The sequence below is a fragment of the Aythya marila genome (assembly GCF_965140915.1).
Source record: "Aythya marila genome assembly, chromosome: 8".
NCBI lineage: Eukaryota > Metazoa > Chordata > Aves > Anseriformes > Anatidae > Aythya > Aythya marila.
Genome location: NC_139049.1, coordinates 31962048 through 31982864, shown reverse-complemented (window position 1 = coordinate 31982864; position 20817 = coordinate 31962048). Strand labels below are relative to the sequence as shown.

Genomic DNA, 20817 nt, shown 5'->3' with positions numbered 1-20817 from the left:
TCTTTTTCCCATTGTGCTGAAGAATGGTACCCAACCTTAAATACAACACTAGGATCTACAGAACTGAGTAAAGGAGATTGCCATTAAAGGAGCTGTTCTGATGCTTAATAATTCCAATGTCTGGGAGATCACAAAAATCCAACCCAAAGGAGGAACTGAGCAGTCAATCAGATGCTGCTGTCCAAATGCAGGTGCTGATATTTTTTTAATTAAATAAAAACACATCAACATTCTCTTTAAGCAACCTCTTTCAGCAATAAGTTAGCTTTGCAAACCTGAACCTCTCTTGGTTCAGTTTCAATTTATCATTGCCTGACCTGCCATAAATGAGATAGGGAAAAGCTGATTCCATTTTTCTTCTTGTGCATATTTAGTGATGTAATGCATTGCTAGTAAGTCATCTCTTTCAGCTACACTAACCCCAAGTCCTTCAGCTTTTCTGCACTTGGTACTTCAGCTGAGACCATACCAGTGCCCCATCAAGCCCGTGGTTGATAACACAACTGTCCTGCCTCTCTGGGAGGGCTGCCCTCCCTTCGCATTGCCAGCTGCCTTCCTGCAGCTCCTCTGTGCTGTGGACTCACAAGAGTAGGCTGTGGACAGACTAATAGTGCTCAGCCTGCAGTCAGTAGGGAACAGTCTTGTATAAGCTGTTTTCTGAACACATCAGATGATCCTGGTAGACTTCATCGAAGCTCTGCATAAAGCAAACCGTGATGAAACCATTGCTTCTGGGACCTTGGGAAGGCTGGTCGAGGTGCTGGGAACTGAGCACCCGTGTGCCTGATGCTCAGAGGTGCCACCACGGGTGTTTTGGTGGTCTGGGCACCATACAGGGGTAGTACTGAGTAGCAGAATAGTTCGGCCCTGCTGTCTTTTTCTATAATGCTACTAACGTACCTATGGCATGGTTTCTCACTACCCTTGATGTCTCCTGCCTACTTCATCTGCTTCTGTGCTTTGACTTCCCGAAGGTGCTCACGTAGGACTTCAGCAGCTCTCTTACTGCACTTACGACCTGCGCTGGGGTATTTTGTGTGTTTGTTCCAAAATATCTTTCCTTGAAAAACTACCAGCTTGCTTTAATTCCCTTTCTCCTCAGCTTTACTGCCAAAAGACCTACTCAGTAATTCCTGGAACTTGTTGAAGTCCGTTGCTTTTATCTTCCTTGGAGGAAGAGAAGTAGCACAGTAAAAGCACTCCTGTTTGTTCTTGCCCAGGCTCCCAGCCAATTCTTCCTTCTGGATCGGCATCAAATGCACAGAAGCATCCACTCTCCTCCTCCTCTTTCCTTAGTACGGCTCCAGGATGCTGACACTCATTTTTCCCCTCTCACCTCCACACACGCATTTGAATAACTCTCTGAGATAAAGGAAGGGCGGCAGAGCCGCGGGCTCACTGCCTCAGAGGAAGGTTTCCCACTCAGCTGCCGAGCGAGGGGGAGCCTTGTGGGTGCGAAGGCCTGGGGGGGCCGGGGCCGGCCGGCAGAGCCCCCAGCCCCGCGTCCTTCTCCCCCACAGACTGAGGGGTGCTGCTCCTGCCCTGCGGGTACGGCCCCATCCCAAGATAGCTGCACTCCTCCAGCCTTGCTCCAAGACATCGCTCTTGCACATGCCGTGCACTGCAGCCTTTAACAGCAAGCTGGCCCGAGTGAAATATTTCTCTTTGCCCCTCACAGCTGTTGCCTGCCTCACAGCACAAAGCTCACGGCCTCTGGGATCTCCTGGCCCCAGGGACTGCCCGGCCCACGCAGCAAAGGCACCGCTCTGCTTCTTCATCATCTGGGGCTTGGCGATATGCCCCTCCACCTCCCTGCAGACCACAGTCAGAGCCTGAAATCCTCCCCTACAGATCCCCTTCAGGTGCTGCAGAGCAGACAGTGGTTCTGCTGGTTCTCCCCAATGCTGTGTTTCTGTTGTGAGCCAGAAAAGTATCTTTTTGACTCGGGTAATTACAGACCCTCAGCCATTCTTTGCTGATGAGAAAGTGTCGATGACAACTTTTCCCTCAAATTACAGCAGTAAGAGCAATGGTGCACAAAAAGAGGCATCACATGACAGGAGTTATTTTGTTTCACTGGTGCTCTTTCGAGTTGCTTTTTTTGCCTTGTTTGTTTGTTGGCTTGTTTTGAAGACTGTGAAATTCCCTTTTATTGCAGGTCTTTCCAGGCCTCATTCGAAGCCCACTGAAGTCGACACAAATACTTTGACTTCACTTAAATTTGAATCAAGCTTCAATGGCCAATGAAAGATTAAAACCAACTCCACTGTATCAAACAATGCCAAACACGAAGCGTTTATAGCCCCCTTTATGTCTTGTGCATCTGTTCCTTCCAATGACAAACAAGCCTTGTATGCAAACGTGGGATTAGCTTCGTGCTCGTTCATCGTGGATGGGTGCAGGCAGCCATCGGACGGGTGTGGGTGGGAGAAGCCCTGGGCCTGGTGCCAGGTCCCATGGCACAGGGCAAGGCCTGGGCAGAGGGGGCACAAATGGGGCCGGGGGCCCGGCCTGGTGCTGGTGGAGGTCCCGCAGCAGCGTCTGGCAGCAACGCGGCCCAGGCAGCACCAACTTGGAGGCAGGGAACGTGGTCAAGGAAAGTGCCTGCATTCACAGACAGGTTTTGCTGACCCGCTGTAAAGCAGCAGCTTTGTCCCTGTTACAGAAATCACAAATGCTGTGTGTGGCCCCATGTACAGGTAACGCCACAACTGTCCGAGCGAAGCGGTGCTGGCTGGCGTGGCTGTGGCAAAAGGAACCTGCCCTGAGGCCACGAGGGGAGCCCGGGCATTGCTCCAACACCAGAACATCCCACTGAGCATGAGACAGAAGTACCTGCACAGGGGCACCTGAAGGGAACGTGGTTAGGAAAAGGCTTTGATGGAAAATGGATTAGGTAGATGAAGCAGTAAGATAAAACCTGCTGGACAAAAAAGCAAAGCTGCCCTTCCATCTATGTGCTCGCCTGCTTACACTGCCTTATGTAAAACTGTAGAGGTACACATTTGCTTTGTTGGGTCTTGGAGTTAAGTTTATTCCTCTTCTTTCTTGTCGTGCAAGTACTTGTAAAACACATTGTTAGGAATTCCTGTCTGCTAGCCTATTATTTACCAAGTATTATTTTGTGTTGCTGTTTTGGGTTTTTTGTTTTGTTGTTTTTGTTGTTTTTTTTTTTTTTTTTCCACAAAACAATTACTTACGGATTTTAAGCTTTCCTCTCAACTTAGCACTGGGAGGTTTTATATTCAAAAAATATAAATTGCACAGCAGCCGGTGATTTTGATGATCTGTTATAATGCAATCCATTAGACACAGCTGAGGGAGACGCACATTCCAGGAAATTCTGATGCACCCTGCAACATGCAAAATGAAGCTAAAGGATGCTTGAGATTCTGCTTACTCTCTGGCAGCTAGCTCGAGGTATTTGCGTGTCTGTTTAATTAATCCATGTATAAAGTATAATGTTTGGTGAAGTTAAGTTCTGAATCAGAAAGAGGAGCAGAAAAGAGATGTTAGGTCACATCCAGAAATGCAGAAGCTGAACTGAATGCTTACTTACAGGTTGTATGTTTGCATTTAAAATGTATATGCATAAATACATCAAGACCCTACTGAATTCAGTTTTTTTTTCAGAAGTCATCAAGAAGAGATGGAAAAAATAAGCCTTTTACTTGTTTAGCAGAGTGATTGCTTAAGGACGCTTATCTCAAATATTGCCACAGCCTGGAGAAGTTTCTGATATGAAGAGGCAGCTATCAAACTATTCGTTTGGGAAGGGCTGGGGCTGCTGCTCTGAACAAGATAGAGAAAATAAAGCCTCTAGACTATGGGAAGACCACCTTTATTAGTTAAAGTACAAGTAATACTGTTTCACTTACAAAGATTCGTTCCTTTATTGGGAGGATGCAATACATCTATAAAAAGTAAATATATGAATATTGCTTGTACCTGTTTTTCTGTAGCCTAAAACAGATCTTAGAAAACCTGTTTTCTTACCTGAAAGGCTCAATCTTGACACACTGGAGAGCAATTTCACTAATAAAAGAGTATGTTAGGATGCCAAATTAAAATCTGATGGAAACAGGAAAAATAAAAGACTTTTTTGACATTTACAATTAATGCCACAAAAATGTTAGTTTAATCAGACAATATGGTTAATCACAAAGGTGAAATTGAAAGTTGCCAGCCCTGAATGCTAGTGTAAAAGTTAATAAATTCAGCTCTTAATCATTATGCACATGCTAGTTATAATAATTTACTGTCCATACCAAATCTTTATAAGCATTGTAATTAAATATAAAATGCACATTAGAATTATAATGAGTAATTAGGGCAACATAACTAATATGCATAAAAGTCCCGAAGCTCATTAAAATGTTAAAAGATGAAACCTGTTCTAGCTGGAGGTTTTTTGCATATTTTCTGCGCCTGTCTGAATGCCAGTGTATTTCATGCATTGTTTTTAGTGTTCCTTCAGACATTTAAAAGCAAAATGAAAATATTTGGGTAGGAAACCAGACTCTGCAGTACTTTGCGTCGTTTTTGGATGGAACATAAGTTGTAGAATTTGATTTCCCAGCACAAACGCCTGACTCATGCAAACATGTTGGTGGTATCAGATGAGCAGCAACTGAGCAGAACGCAATTACAGAGCCCTTTTAGCAGAGGAGAGGGAGACGAAGATGATAGTTTTCACGTCTTTCTCATTAACGCCCTGGGGGGGAGATGAAGTGCAGCGAGTACTCAGCACCATCACATCAAGCTTTAATAGGAGTATTTTTAAAAGCTTCAGTTGTTTCACCAAAATGTAAGGGGATTTGCACCCACCGAGTGTTGTGTTGCCTGCTCCCCCTGCTGTTGTGTCCCCCTGCTCCCACCCTGACTCGCAGACATCTCCTCTTGCATTGGGTCAGGACAGGAGCACCCCAGCTGCTGGCACTGCACTGTGCTCCCATCCTGCTTGGGGCTTCCTTGTGCTGCTTCTGATAAGAAGGGAAGTACAAATACATTTAAACTATTAGTGTTACACAAGGGTTCCTCGTTACCATCAGATTTACATGTCACTGCAGCATCCTCTGTGAGCCCACTGGCTCTTGTGCTCTCGCTCTGCACCAACCTGCGGCTGCCATCCCCTCCTTGCGGAGGCTCTCCCTGCCCTGCTTTCACTCTACTCTGTTGAGACAAGTTTCTCTTTCGTCACTCGCTTGTGTATTTATTGCTGTTTGCAGTGAAGTGCTACAGGCACACCCAGAAATACATCTGTGCCTCTACAACACAAACAGAATCTTTTCCTGCATAAGCTGAGGGAGAAGAGACAGTGACATCTTCAGCTCTGAGGCTGTGGAGTTTAAGGGATGGCTGAAGCCTTATCCACCCAATGCCTCCCTTTGGCCTTGGATTCTCTTGTATTGATAAATTTCTCATGTATTTCCACTATTGTTTCCAGTTGTAATTAGATATTTTAAATCTGCCTTTTAAAGCTGCTCATCCTGTTTATTAACTTTTTGTCAGGTCTTTAAGCTTCTGCCCACCTGTATTTATTCCTTACTTTCTATTGCCCACTAAAGACATGTGCTAGCATCTGTACGTTCAGTCAGTCAGCAGAATATAGCAGGACTGAATCCTTAATGACACTAAATGATTTTCTGCAGCAGTTTGTCATCACTATTAAACTCCAGAATGAAGGCGGCGTGCTGGATGTGCAGTCCGCACCCTGTCGATTCACTGAGCAGCAGCAGGACCAAGGCACAGCCGCCTGCTGTCGGCGCAGCTCAGCAGGGTTTGGTGTGACGGCGCGATGACTTGTGGTGTCAGCGGCAGGAATGCTACTGCCACTTGGAGAGCTCATGATGGCCTCGCAGGAAGCCTGCCAGGAGGCTGGGGAGGCATCTAATGGCCTTCGGGTTGAGCAGGATTGAAATCTTCTCCCTCACAGCATGAGAGAGCTGGGTCCCCTGGCCCTGAGCAGGGTGGGCATGCTGGGTGCCCCCTGGGTATTTGGAGCTGCGGGCTGGCCAGGCCAGGCAAGGCAAGAGGAAATAACAGGAGCTAGTGAGGGGTTGGTGTGGCAGGGACCTTCGGGGCTGGGAAGTGCCGGGTGCTGTCCTGGCGTGCAGAGGGCTGTGAAGAGCCCCCCTGCAGGCCATGCTGCTGCCTGGGACATCCAGGGACAGGCTGGTGGAGCTGCTGTGGGACGAGCTGGGACCCAGGGAGACATCCACGTGTGGTGGCAGCTGCCATGGCTCGAGCCTCCGCCTGCTTCAGCACCTCTCCAAGGGAGGCTGGGCCACGCTGGCCTCCAGGAGGGTGAACTGAGAGCATTACAGCAAGGCTGATAGCAAAGACAAGATCAAACCATAAATGTCTTCTCCAAAATGGGTCTTTGCTGGCTGAATGGAAAACATTTAGAAAATATATGAAATTGGAAGCCTGAGAATCTCCTCCCATGTGTTTTTCCTCTCCAAAACAAACCTTGGCAGCCTGAAGCAGCAGGTCTTCAGGTGCATAATCTCATCTGAATTACCCTCTCTCCCGTACCAATGGGAGCAGGAGGCTCTGAGGAATTTGGGCTCAGTGCCCTGATCACTGCACTCAAAGTGTACCTGAATCACATAATTTGTCCTTACACTATAAACGAGAAAATAACCTGACAACAAAAAATATGAGAGAATGATGATTCTAAGCTGTCTTTGGTTTGTGTTTTAATATCAATGTTAGCCAGGGATTTCCTAGAGCAAAGAATATTGATTTTTATTTGTATTTTTTTCTGAACTCTGAGCAAACAGAAGCTGGGCTCCTTCTGAGAGGCGATCTGAGGAAACCTCAGGCTCCTGCCGGATGGGGCTCAAAGCCATCATGGTGGGAGCGACAGGAGGGCAGGCAATGGCGTGGGCGACAAGGCTGCTGCTGCAGCAGGTCCGAGACCCCAGCGTCTGCCTCAAGTTCTGCTGAGCTCTGCCTGGGGCTTCTGAGCTGCTCTGCTCTGTGTCTGGAAAGTTACTCCAAATCATTAAGGCTAGATTGAATTGATCTTTTGACTGCACGGTCATACAGATATAAAGAGCAGCGCCTAACTGTACATTTTTATGGATCAGTTTATTTTTAAATTTATTGCCAAGAGATGGTCTGCATTTATTAACACACGCACACACACAAAAAAAGCAAAAGGTGAGCAGGCCACATTGAGAAGTTTGAAAGTGGTACTTTGGAAAAAAACTTCCTGTATTACGCAGGTCTTTGCTGGCCTTCTATTTTCTGTTCTTGCCTAACTCATAAGGATTGTATATTGTCCATGTAGTGTCCATGCAGTGTGGTGTATTTATTTCAAATTCCAACTTTGTTGCTAATAATCCTGCCCACTCTGAGTTACAAGAGCAAGCACTCCCACTCCCCAGGCATAATGCAGAACAGCATTCACCTACGAGGAAGCTTTGCCAGGAGGCACCGTGCAGGGCTGTTACAGGGGGTTTGGATGACGTACCCATGCCTGATGCTTTAGGGCTGCAGGCTGAGCACGCCGAAACCACACGGAGCCGGGGTGGCCAGGCTGTCCTGCGCAGGACAGGCCCCATAGCCACCGCGCCAAGACTCAATGCCACGCAGGATCTGTGGCACTGCCTGCCGATGCCCTGCAGCCCTGGGACGTGGGACCTCATCCCCGTGTCAGGGGAGGGATTGTCATGCTCGAGCACGGCTGGGCACAGCCACCCGCTGCTGGTGGGCGAGGTGGTGCCGGGCTGCAGGCACCGGGCAGGAGCTGGGCCCAGCACTGCCCTGGGGCGCCTGCTGGCAGAGCAGCAGCGGGGCCATGTGCTGCCGCCTCACTGGGTGCTGCTCACCCTCCTGCTGTGTCTTTCATCTCTGACTCTCAAATATTGCCTCTCCATCACACACACGCCTTGGTATTTCTTGTTCCAAGTTGAGATCTCATAAGCAAGAGAGGTTTTGCAGGTGCCCACACCAAGACGAGAGCCTGGGCTTGCTGTCGGGATCCTGTCCAGCTGCTGACTGGTGCGCATTTGAGTAAATTGTGACTGAAATACGTGAGATGGCAACAGCTTAAACCAAACTTTCAGTGCATGAAAGGTGTCTGCGGGGCCTGGGCCAGGGGTGGGGATGGATGCTGGGACATATGGACTTGCCAAAGCTCTGATACTACCCCTCGGAGCAGACAGGATCTGGAGATGTTCCCAACAAAAATGAAAAGCTGTGGTGAAAATAAAGGGGAAAGGAGAAGCGTGGGGTGGCATCCATGCACAGGATGCTGACTCGTCAGGTGTAAGACAGGCAGTTATGCTAACTGGGGCAGTGGGGGAAGAAGTACCTCAGTGAGGCAGCATTGTGGGACATCAGCATGGCTTGTGTGTATAAAAACGTCGCATGCAGACTGTACGGGGCCATCCCTCTGCTCCACTTGGCAACGTCTCCCTGATTGCACTGCGTCTCGTTTCGGGTGTGGGTTTCCAGACACCAGAAAAAACAACAAGCAAGTTTTTGGGGGAGTGTGATCTCTGAGATGAAAGAACTGAGAACCTTTTAGACTGAGTGTGTTTAGATAAATGAGGACTGAGAATAAGAGTGCACAAGTCTTTAAATGGGTTAAAGCCTCGCTCCAAGAGCAACTCAGTGGCACTCTTCCTATCTTGGGGGGGAACCCAGTGGCAGCTCAGAGCCAGGGCTCTCCCACCACGCAGCCAGGCAAGCAGCAGGACCAGGTCCCAGCTTTCGGCAGCCTTTGCTTGCCAGGTGCCTGTGCAGGTGGCTTCTGTGTTCTTCTGCTGCTCAGGTGCTGCTTTTGTATGGTTTATCTTGAACAATTTTCATATTACTCCTTTGAACACTTCGGGATTAGGAGCTGAGTTGTGAACTTTGTGGTGCTTTTGGCAGCTGCTGGTGTCCTTCAGTGCTGCTGGAGCAGCAGCAAATGTAACCGGTGTCTTCATGTGCTCCATCTCACTCAAAGTTACGTCTTAAAAGCCGCGGCTGCATGAACTGCAGCATTGCTCAGGAAGGAGTCAGGTTTATAAGTACTTGCTATTTTCATGGAGTCACAGTTTTGACAAAAAGATCTCATTTGTTCCTGTGTGCTTTCTGGAGAAGTAGTCATGCAAATTGGTTATGCTGATTATCCACTTGAAATTTTAATGTTACCAGTTGAAAGTGAATATTTATTCACAGACGTTTGTATGGGTTTGTTCCATGTAATCATCGGGAAGAGGAAGCAGAAGGGTGAGGGTGTGCTTGCCCATGGCAGAGGAAGCTGCTCCCACATCCCCAGCAGCAGGGCAGCCCGGGCTGGGCCCCCTGCTCCCTTCCTGCCCCACACTTTTACCAGGAGCAGAGTTTCTACAGGCTGGGCCCGCTGCTCCCATCCCATCCCACACTTTCACCCAGGTGCAGCGTTTCCAGCTGTGGGGACAGTGCATGGGACCCCGTCCGGCCCGCGGTCACTGCGGTGCCAGCAGTGCCACCAGCTCCGGAGATAGCTTTAATTACACTTCAGGGCAATTTGTGTCAATGAGTGCCCGTGTGCAGCGATGGGAGCGCCAAGGGGAGCACTGTGGGTGAATGCCCACTTCATGGGCTCTTTCATGACATCGAGCTCCTGCCTCCTGCCCGGCACAGCCACGGTGCGATGCAGCCCGTGCAGGCTGCGTGGCTGCTGCTCTGCTCAGGAGTATATCCAGAGCTCCCTGGGCGTAGCTCCTGCCATAAAAGATTATGGCCTCTTAGCGTGGCGTGCTGAACTGTGGATGAGGTGGGGAAGGAACAGATGCGAGGCAGTCAGCGTTTTACACGTACATAAACACCTTAAAGCAACATCTGGAAAATTGCTTGGGAAAAAAAAAAAATCAACAGATTTTTATTTATAAGTTCTGTGGTTTAGATTTTATAGCATTTTACGATGCACATAAATTGTTGTTTAAAAACAGAGAGTGTAAAAGAAATTCCAGGGGGAAGGCAATTGTTGTTCAGACTTAACTTCGATAATCTCTTTCCTGAGGAATTCACCGTCTTCTGTTTTCAGCTTACGGTTGCCTTTCGCTGGCAACTGGAAAAGTCAACAATCGCCTTTTACCTTTATTTGTATCCGTAATTCCAAGTTTAAAACGTTTATTCAGATTTATGATGTTTGCTATTTAAGACAAAATGTACTTTCTGAAATAAATCCGTACCCAGTGTAACAGTGGGAAGGTCATGCCTGCTATACGGTGTTTGGGCTGAGTCGTACTTGTGAAGGTAAGTTTGTCTTTTTACTATGCAACAAGAGATCCCAAAGGCCACCCGTGCCTGGGGGCGTTTTGGAAGGCCTGATGCAGAAGATGGTGGCACGAGGCACGGCGTGGTTCGGGGCTCAGCACCCCAGGCGGGCACACCGCTCGCCTCCCCTGACCCAGCCCCTGCGGCACCGCACCGTGCCCGTCGGGGGGGTCTCAGGAACCGAAAGCACCCTGCGTGACAGCGACAGCCACGCGACATTGTACTTCACGCTGGGTGACCGAGGTGAACAAACAGATCGTTCGGTATGGGATTAATACTCTTTGTGTCTCAGTTATGTTTTCACACCAGATACAGAGATCTGTGTCAGTCTGCTGTGTGGGATAAGTTTTACACTGCTGGAGGAAAGCATGGTTGAATGTGAATCAAGCTGGAAAACACGCACCAGGCTGAGTAACGCAAAGCGTGCTGAAGAGAAGCGGAGTTAAACAGTCTTTGTATTTATGTGCAAATGTCTATTTTACAATTTTTTTTTCAGTTGCCCCCACAATTCAGGAACTTAAGTCCAGCGGCGTGATGCTCGGAGGGAACGGACTGATACGGTGTGAAGGTGCAGGCGTTCCTGCCCCGGTCTTTGAGTGGTACAGAGGAGAGAGGAAGTAAGTAGCCCTGCCTGCCCTCGCTTGGTGCCGCTGGGGCCACTGGTGCCACTCGCATGTCCCCGCAGGGACCGGGCTGCAGGAGAGCTGAGGCAGGGGCAGAGCTCGTGGTGGCAGCGGGTGCTGGGGTTTTTCCCCCAAAAAAACACAGCACAGGCTGCTGCCCTCACACCGCTCCCCTCGCTGCAGAGCTGTGCACGGCTTGAGCAGCGCGGCTTCGGAGGTGCTGGCTGCCAGCAGCTGTGCTGTGTGCCTTCTGAGGGAGTTTCTTTGTTTTCTTGCAGTCTTAGCTTTTGTGCTCATAAATGAGGCATAATAGGACTGTCCGTGGCTGGGCTGTGATGGTGATAATTGCCATAATGAGCCTAAGGTTTAAACATGCTTTAGTAATTGCAGCCTTATAAGTATAGTAACCAGAAAGGCACTGAAAATGCCTGATGAAAAAGCCTACTAAAAAGAGGTATTTTTTTTATAGAAGGCTTTTTCAAAAAGAAAAAAAAAAAAAAAGCCATCATAGCTTTCCTACTGAGAGCTTCGGGGGTGAGAAGGCGGGCTGATTAGCAAGACTTTCAGCCAAATCTTCATGGCTACAGTTCTTCACCCAGTTGCACCGTTGGCAGTGTGGGCCATGGGTTTTCAGTCCACTGGCTTGAGCAGAGCTGCTGCACCTCCCAGCATCTGAAGGCGGCCAGGGGCACACTGCCAGTCCGAACCCTAAAACTTCATCATGTGCTTTGGTGTTGTTCACAGCCAGCTTTGCTTTCATGTCCTTAATGCTATGTGATGATAACTGGCATCTCTGTAGGATCTTTTTTTTCGAACAGATTTTGTTTTACAACTCTTACCTTACCTAAGGTATTGTTTCTCTTAAGTTTGAGTATTGGTGCAGGTGACAGTGGCTGTTCTCCCTGATAGGCAGCTGTCCACACACATCTTCTGGGTTCTGGAATTTCACGGCTTCTGAGTGCTGGGTTTCTCATCAGCTCTAAGATCCCATTAAACCTGGGAGCTGACATGAGAATATTAATGACCATATTTCATAGGAAACCATCTGTCAGCTCATTGCTCAGTGGCCAGCTGCTCCCTTTTAGGAACACTGCTCTTCTTCCTTCCCAACTTCTCACGGCAGTCATAACCATCGCCCTTTGACCATTTATTAAAGCATTCTTAAAAACAATATAATTGACCTTTACTGTATATAACAGTAGAGGTTTTCCCTCTGTTGGATAAATTAATCTACATCCTGTTTCTAAAGATGCGTATTATATTGTACATATGTTGGGGGGAGATGTAACAAATATATTTTATGTACTAACTATTGTGGCGCAGGTTTTAGTATAAACCATAGCATTCTGGATTCAATTAACCATTTCCAGCATGATAATCACCTTCCTATTTATGAAAGTCACCAATTCCTTTCTTCATGAGTGCATTCAGTGTCACAAGAGCAGCAGGAAGGAATAAACAGAGCATTTCAGGACACCGAAGCTGTGCCTTCTGTTTTCCATTTCAGTTGTTGCATCACCTGAGGCTTGCTGTAATCAGCAAGACATGTACTGTCCTATTGTGTCTTACCGCTCAAATATTCTGCTAAATCTAATGGTACATCTTTTTTTGCTAAACTGCTTTTTACAGACATGCTAAACACACATGACTACAAAGGTACTGGGAACCTCCAAACCACCACTTGCAGGACAGAGGAAGGTGTACACACGTTGTTTTGCCTCCAGTATTTCCCCTTTACCTTGCAAAGATGGAAGGCCAGCACAGAACGAGCCTTGGGCAGCTCATTCATTGTTATAAGACAAAACTGAGAAGAGTTAGCTTTCATAGATAGCTGAGAGTAGCATGTACATTACCCTGCAGATAATTTGCTGGTGTATTGCAAGACTATATACGGGGAGTTCACACCCTGCTATGTATTTGGCTAATAGAATAGAGAGAATCCCATTTTCTTCTGTTAGTCTTGGACTGAAACCCTTTTTTCTTTTTGTAAAGCAGGATGAATCTTTGAATAAATGAATAGTGGGAGTTAGAGCCGAAATCCTAATATATGTTCAGTGTCTGAAAGGAGCCTTTTGGGTCTGTAAATTACATTGTTGTTACTTAGGTTGATGTAAATCAAAACCCACAGTTTCCAGGCTCCTGGGATCATCTCATCGTAAAACAGTCATTAAACCTAAAAATAAAAGCAGTCACAGACTCCATCCAGTTACACCTACAAGGAGCTCGCAGGGCTAATTGTACCTCATCACCAGGCTTACAGCAGTTCTTGCTCATTAATTTTCCTTAAGCGTTGGCTATGAGCGTGCTGTGCCATGTCCTTCCACAGCCCAAGGTGAGAAGCATGAAGCCCTCAACGTGTAGCCCTGGGACCTGTGCTTTTTACCTGAACGTGCAGGTTGACCACTTCTCCTGTCCTGTTGCTGGGGAAAGGCGAGGAGGGGTCTTGCAGTCACTTTAATCTGCAAAAATGGTGCCATGAGCTCCGTGCAGGAGCCTGTGCTGGCTGAGATGCCGGGGATGCCCAGCAGCTCCCAGCGGTGGCACCGTGGGGAGGGAGCTGAGGAATGGCCATCGCAGTGACTGGGTCTGAGCAGTTTGACTCCCCATTAGGAACCAAAACACACAATTGCATCCCACTGAAAAGGGACTGAAAGTTTGGGGAAGAGTTAGTAAAAACTTCTTAAAATCATAATAGCATTTGGCTTCTAAACCTGCACAGGGATCCCCTGTGCGGGGGGGAGGCTTTGCTGTGCTGACTCCTCGCATCTGAAACTCACAGCTCAAGTATATTATATTACAGGGCTACGCAGAAATTACATCTCAGAAATTAAACAGCCACAGGGAAGAAGCCCAGAAGTCACTAATCTAAAAATATTAATTCTCTTATACTTGATAAAGCAAAGAAGACCTACATTTGAAATAACAAAACTCATTATAATGGCTTAATATATTGTAATAATATGAAGGTATTCAAATATGAAACGAAAGGTAGATATCCCTTGGGGCTGGTACTGACACATGGTCTTCTCTCCATGCGTAGGCATAGTCTCTGAAATCAGACTGCATTTCCCTGTGCAGCTTGTGGTACAAAGCAGGAAGGTGAAGCAATGTGCAGGGTGGCTGCACACAAGTGAACATGCTGTTGCAGTCCGAAGTGTGGCTTGGTGAAACCCACTCAAGTAGTAAACTCCACATGCAGTAGAGTCGGTAGAGCAGCACATGGCAGTAATTAATTTAAACCTAAAAGCATCAGGTTCTTACAATGGCAAACAGAAGTCTTTGAAGCTGCTGAGTGTACCCTAACTAGAGCTGATTGCTCTGTCCCGTGGTCCTGTGGCTCCCCTCTGCCTCCCCGCACAGGGAGGGCAGGCAGCTCTGGGCTTCCTCTCTCAGCGGGGTGGGAAAAGGAGGGAAGAACATCATCAGGAACAAGGAGAACCTCCGCGTGCAGTAGCATGCATGCAGGTTGGAAGGACAAACTTCTCTGCCTTTCATCAGCCCGGAGAAAAGACGGGTCTCCCAGCGGCAGTGCTCACCCAAAGCTGAGCATCTCAGCCTCATCTTTTTACACTCCCCACAAAGCAATGTGCATCCCCAGGACGTGCTCTGTCCTCTGCCGGGGGCTGCACAGCCCGGCCCCACAGCAGCGAGGGGCAGAGCAGGACCTGCAGCGGGGTGTGGGGTATGTGGAGGCAGAGGTGTCCTTGTAACACCGAAAGCATTCAGTGCTTGGTATGCAGAAGTGCAACTAATGGTAGAATATTTTTAGACAGAATGATGGAAGACCACATTCGTTTCCAGGATATACGTTTGTATATTCTAGTGTATCAAATAGAAGTTGGATATTTCATCCAGATCTCTGCTCTTTATGGGAAATACAAGGAAGCAGGAGTAATCAGCTATTGCTAGAATCTTAATTGTGTGGTTACTCTTCTCAACTAGCTGTCTGACAACAACCAGCTGCCTACAACAACAAAATTTAAATTGGTCATCACCCTTTGTGCCAGTGCAGTGGTATTTATGACCTGGTTTGGAAGCTACACTAACTTACCTGGACAGTGCGTGTGAAATTTGACCACGGAAAGCTCAAAGTCAGGGGAACAGAGCCCAGGCAAACAGTAGTGTTTTGGCGTTTTCCTGTGTTTTGTTGCCTGGTTTCTGTTCAGGTTGCTGTCTCAGGGTGCAGTGTTGCCGTAGCACATCCTTCTAATTGCAAGTATAATTTGTTGCTATAGAAGCTTGTAAAATAAATTGTGGTCACAATCCTAATTAGTCACTTTTCTAGCTACCTAATCCTCATCAGCCATCAGTTAAAGGTGCGTAACGTCACAAGCAATCACCAGAGACTGAAAAAACACTCACTCAGAGACCTACCATAGCACTGAGAGGTGGGTGCAGAGTTCCTTTTAGGGTAGCACTCACTCTCCCCTGCTTCCCATTCTTACCACATCTCCTACTAAAGCCTCCCTGCTGCCCCGCTGAGCCCCACATGAGCTGGCCACCCCACTGACTGCCCGAAGTCCTCAGGCGCATACCCACAGGGCCAGGAGGGAGCACTCCAGTGCCAGCACATCCTCCTCCGGCTCCCTGAACGGGCAGCACAGCGGCTTTGAACACTACCATTTGTGCCCTCAGTAGAGTATTTAAAGTTTCAGTCAGTTTTGCCCAATTTAAAATCTAAGCTCCCCAGGTGACGCTGGTGCTGTCAGGTGGCAGGGCAGGGGGTGCTCTTCTCTCATTCCTTTAGACTGCAGGACAAGCTGGCAGGAGCTGTTCTCACTGCCCTACACCTCCAGCGTTGCCAGTAGCCTCCCAAATCAGCCCCTGTGATAAATTATATGAGTTATAGAGGTAGACTCATATATGGTATATGAGTTATAGACTTTTTTTTTTTTTTTTTTGCCTTCTAGACTGATCAATGGTCAACAAGGAATAACTATTAAAAATTATAGTACAAGATCGCTTCTTACTGTTACCAATGTGACAGAAGAGCATTTTGGCAACTATACCTGTGTTGCTGCCAACAAGCTTGGGACGACAAATGCCAGCCTGCCTCTCAACCGTAAGTAACGTGGACATGTGGCAAGTGTTCGTGGTTGTTTGTTTCCACATACACGGATTCAAAAGAAAAAAAAAACAGTAGTATGTTTTTGTTTTCCCTGGTTTGCTTCACAAGGCGTATAAATACCATTGCAGTCCTCAGCGGTGGGAAATAGTACACCTGGCTGTTTATTCTGTGCTGCGGAAGGGTTTCTGTTTGGAAAGTGATGATACATTTCGGGGGCATCAACAGATTATGAAGCTACAAAGAAACACAGAAGGAAACCCAGCCTGCTGTCAGGGTACAGCATCGCAAGTAGCATGACAAAACCTTTAAACCTTCCTGCTCAGAGCAGCAATACTTGGTGGCCAAGCACTGTAAACACCATTAAGAGCCCTTTTGGAGAGCTTTACGGGGTGCTGCTGGGCTGCACCACTGGCGTGGGCTCACCACGGGTCAGGCTGCCCTTGGCCTCCTGAGCAGGCGCTTGGGTGAGCCGAGGGGACATGCTGCTAAATCTTCTGTTGGAAACAATAAGCACCAACGTAGGCAAAGTGCTGAGATATTTTAACATGAAGCTTACATAAAACGGGTCTCAAATGTCCTACATGAAAGATATTTTTAACCATGATTTCATAGTATTTCACATTTGTTGACTATCTAGCCATCTGCTAGTGGCATCCAAAGATGTTCATAGTTGAACTTCAGTGATAATCTGTTCTGTTTCAATAGTGATAGCATTGAAAGGCAGACGTACTCTTCCCTACATAAAGATACTCCTTACTGAGTGAAAATTGGAGTGCAGATTTTCAGTTCCTTAAATCCTAGGGTTATTACCTTCTAACTATGAAGTTTCGTTCTTATATAGTTACTCTGTGATACGTATTGTGATACATATTTGAAATTACTGCAGAAGTGTAATAAGCAGAAAATAGCACGAAGGCTTTCCTTCCGTTCTATTTAGTATTTGAGGAATCATTAACAAAGTGAAAACAACATAGCACATCTTTTAAAGAGAAAATGCAAAAAGCGAAAACAAAGGAATATTATCCTAGCAGCAGATAGTATTTGGTGCATTTGCAATTCAGAGAAGGTAACATTAAGGTTTGGTTTAATTTTGAACAGAGCAGAGCTGAGTCTGTCTCTTAGTTGCTGCTGGGATCTTATCAGCTTTATATTGTTGAGATAATAAGTACCGCGTGCCAACTGTTAAAAAGCACTTTGAGGTGCAGAGGTTGAAAATGTCAGATTAGTACCAAGTTCATTGTTACAAATAATAAAAATACATGTTCTCCATTATGAAAGAGACGGGATATGTGAAGCAGAACAGTGTTAGAGCAAATGCTGAATTCTGGATCTGATCCTGATCTCCCTGAATGAAATACGGGGTTGGTGTTAGCTCCAAGGTTTGTCTGAAAGACTGAGATGAATAGACTTATTTTATACTGTGATCTTTCTGATTCTAATCAAAACAAGGAGAGGTTGCCAAAAGGTGGTGATCTAGATTTCAGTTGGGAATTAAGATCAATTTACATGGGGTTGGGCATTTCTCCTTCCTCACAGTTTGCATTAGTATCATCTAGAAAGAGGTTTTTTTGTTTGTTTGTTTGTTTTTGTTTTTTTTCTTTGTTTTTTAATAAAAAGAAAAAAAACTCACAGAGTAGCAATGTATTAAATATGGATTCCTTAATACTTCAGAGGGAATTTTCTCTGGTAAAATGGTACTTGCATTTTATTTTGTTGGCAATGACAGAGTGGAACATATGCGCTGGTTCAGGTATGCGCGGGGGAAGCATCAGCAGTTACTGGTTGGTTGATAGTCAAATACGGTGTTAAGCATAATCTGATCATCACATTACTTGACAAATGTTAAAAATTAGAGATGGATGCCTTATTTTAGAGTAATTTTGAAGTGTTAGCTGCGTTGGCACGGCACAGAGCGAGGTGTGGCTGCCCTGCACCCTGCAGTGGGAGCTTGGGGACAGTGCGGCTGTGTCAGGACCACGCAGCTCTGCTGTCAGTGCTGGCACACTGTCCAGTGTCTTGGAGGGGCTGCTAATTAGCTGCTTCTCTCTGCTCCTCGTGTATTTTAAGGAAATTTTGTATAGCAGAGAATCTGTATTTTCTTTCTTTGTACATTCCCACACTACACATAATCGGGAACTTTGCTGAGCACAGCTGGGAGCACCTCTCAGGGGCAGAACTAAACATGGTCTCTGCTCTCAGGGTCTGCATCCTGTGCAGACACATAGCTCAAGGTTCCTAGGAAAAGGATTATTTCTTCTACTACCAGGAGGGTGTGGGTTTCAGTGATCCATGAAAGCAACCTTGAGCTAACTGAAGTCACACGGGGATGTCAGGTAACAGCTGGCTGTGTGCAGCTGCGGACCCTGGGCTGAGCAGAGGACCCGCGGTTGAACAGAGCGGTGCAGGACGGTGCCAGCAGGGTGCACGGGGCAGGAGGCTGCAGATGCTCCTCGGGGCCTCGGGGCAGGCACACCACAGAGTGCCAGGAGCCCAGCCTGCGGGGCTGGGGCATCCCACGTCCCACCAACGGAGCCAACATTGCCACTGCCCTGGCTGAAGGCTTGGTGGTCACGTCTAAGATCTAGCTATTAATAATAAATCCAGCAGCTGTAAAATGCAAAGACTGAGCCTTGCGGGAAAAATACAGAGCAGTAGTCATTCCAATAAATTAATAATGAATGGCAATTTGCTAATTATTCATGGCCAAGCCCTTCATATCATCCAAATGTGTTGTTTTTTGAAACTATTCCTGCCTGTCCTGTGGCTAAGCTTATGATGTAGAGGATCCCCCCAGAGCACCGGCGTGATGAGTGTTTGTTGGACAGTCCCATCCTGCCATCTATGGGCCTAATTTATCAGATGCTTAGTGCTGCCGTTGTTGGCTTTTCCCAGAAGTTTTGGCACTTAAGAAGAATGTAGTCTTTACTGTAAGTAAAGCCTGGACTTGCTGATTCATTAAACAGTTTCTGCAGTAAACACAATATGGTACGGGCACAGGGCAAAAGGTTCAATCTACCAGTGAGGAATGGAGTGGCCTTTTTTTATAATTAAGCAGATCTTGCTTTTAAATTACTGCAATTTTAATTCAAGACAAAAGACATGTTCCTACAAACAAGTTTGCAAGGCCACCGTGATGGGAGTGAGTTGCCATTAACGCCTGGCGCTGAGGTGGGTTTATTCTACCATTTGCACTGACAAATGGCCAGAAGGGAGGCAGTTGCATTGCTGCCAGCAGCAGCGTCCCTGCGAGAGCGGCCCCTGTCCGGGCACTCTCCTGCCTCTTGGCCACCTGCATCCCAGCACGTGGATTTGGGGCTGGATTGCTTGTTTTCTCTTTACCAAAGCTGAGTCACAGTGGAAGACTTTCTCCTCCACCTGAGCACTTGTTACGTTATGGCAGGAAACTGGGCAGCTGTTGAAATCCTGCATTTGTAATCTGAATGTAGATTGAATCTGTACACCTCTAGAAACTATAAATCTACTTAGGAAGAGACTGTTCACAGAGGCATTAAATTCCCTGCTACGCATGAGCTCTGTGTCCCCACAAGATAAGATATACACAAAAGTCTGGATTCATGTAAGCCATCACCTCACAGAAGACGAAAATAATCATCGAGTCTCTAGTAGACATGGTTTTGTTTATTCTTAGGTAAAGGTATTAGTTTGTTTGTGTTTTTAGAGAGCATCTCCTGTACATTCCTGATTATTTTGTACGAATGCTATAAATGGCTCACCCGTGAAGTGGTGCCTTCTTAAGGAAACTTGCAATACAGAGGAAGCGTCCGTGTCTGTTAGTAGCAGCTGCCATAGAAATGACTGCTCTTAAAAGGCTGGGTTTGTCTTCCACAGTGTTACAGGGGGTTGCACTTGGAGGATGTGGCTTATACAGAAATCTTAGACATAGTGTCAGGAGTTGTTCTAAAACATAAATAATTGCGCAGGGCTGCAGCAAAGGTCAGTCGTGACGTTTGGAAGGGGAAGGAGAGCATTGCAAGGTGTGTGAGCAATGTGGTAGTATTTTCTGTGCTAATGTAATTGCTGCAGCTAAACAGAACTACTTTATTGAATAAGCATCCAACTGTGAACTTATGGTTAGTGCAACATGCTTATAATCTTGTCTCAAACATTTCTGCAAGCCAGAAAGCACCAGACCGTGCCCTCGATTTATATGCGCTGATTGCATTGTGTCCTGGTCCCTACATAAAGACTCCTAATCAAACTGCTGCGCCAATATTTTTAATACATTGAGTTTCAAGTCTGAAATGCAAAAACTTAATATTCTTCCCCAAATCTATATTAACTTACTATAAACAACACACTGCATGTAATGATATGCGTGCTCCTTAGTATCATGGGAGCAGCATTGGATATGTCTAATGGAACAGGAGATCAGAGGCACCGTGGGTATCTGCAGAGCAGTGTACTGGTCTTGCAATGCCACATCTAAATAAAGTTAGTACTGAGACAGACAGACATTTTCCTTGGCAATTTCCTGGCAGTCTTAGTCATGGGATAGGAATCTGCAAACTTTCCCCCTTCTGCCATTGGAGCCATAAAAATCAAAGCAAGCAGGGATTTGGGGGACTTCAGAGATCATGCCAGTCGTCTGACCGAGGGCATGGCAATGATACTCCTGGCAGCTGTCAGACCCGCTCCCCATCGTCCATGACCATCACAGTCAGGCTGGACCCAGGTGGTCTTTAAGGCCCCTTCCATCCCAAACCACCCTGCAGTTCTGTGATTCTGTGACCCGGCCTGCAGTGGCTGCGCTGCTGGGCACCACGGTGCCAGGCCCATCCTGTGTGCTGGCTGCAGCCCCGACCTCCTTCACCTGGAGCCCAGAACCACATGCTAGTGATGCCAGCA

General features: G+C 46.9%; 1 protein-coding gene across 1 annotated transcript in view; it reads left to right on the top strand.

Moving 5' to 3' along the window:
• The window catches only part of NEGR1 (neuronal growth regulator 1), a 241092-nt gene that overhangs the window by 172431 nt on the left and 47844 nt on the right, over positions 1–20817 (top strand). Inside the window, exons 5-6 of the mRNA XM_082765786.1 lie at positions 10757–10877; positions 15794–15945. Coding sequence (XP_082621912.1) covers positions 10757–10877; positions 15794–15945 — 273 coding nt within the window. The remainder of the gene's footprint in view (positions 1–10756; positions 10878–15793; positions 15946–20817) is intronic.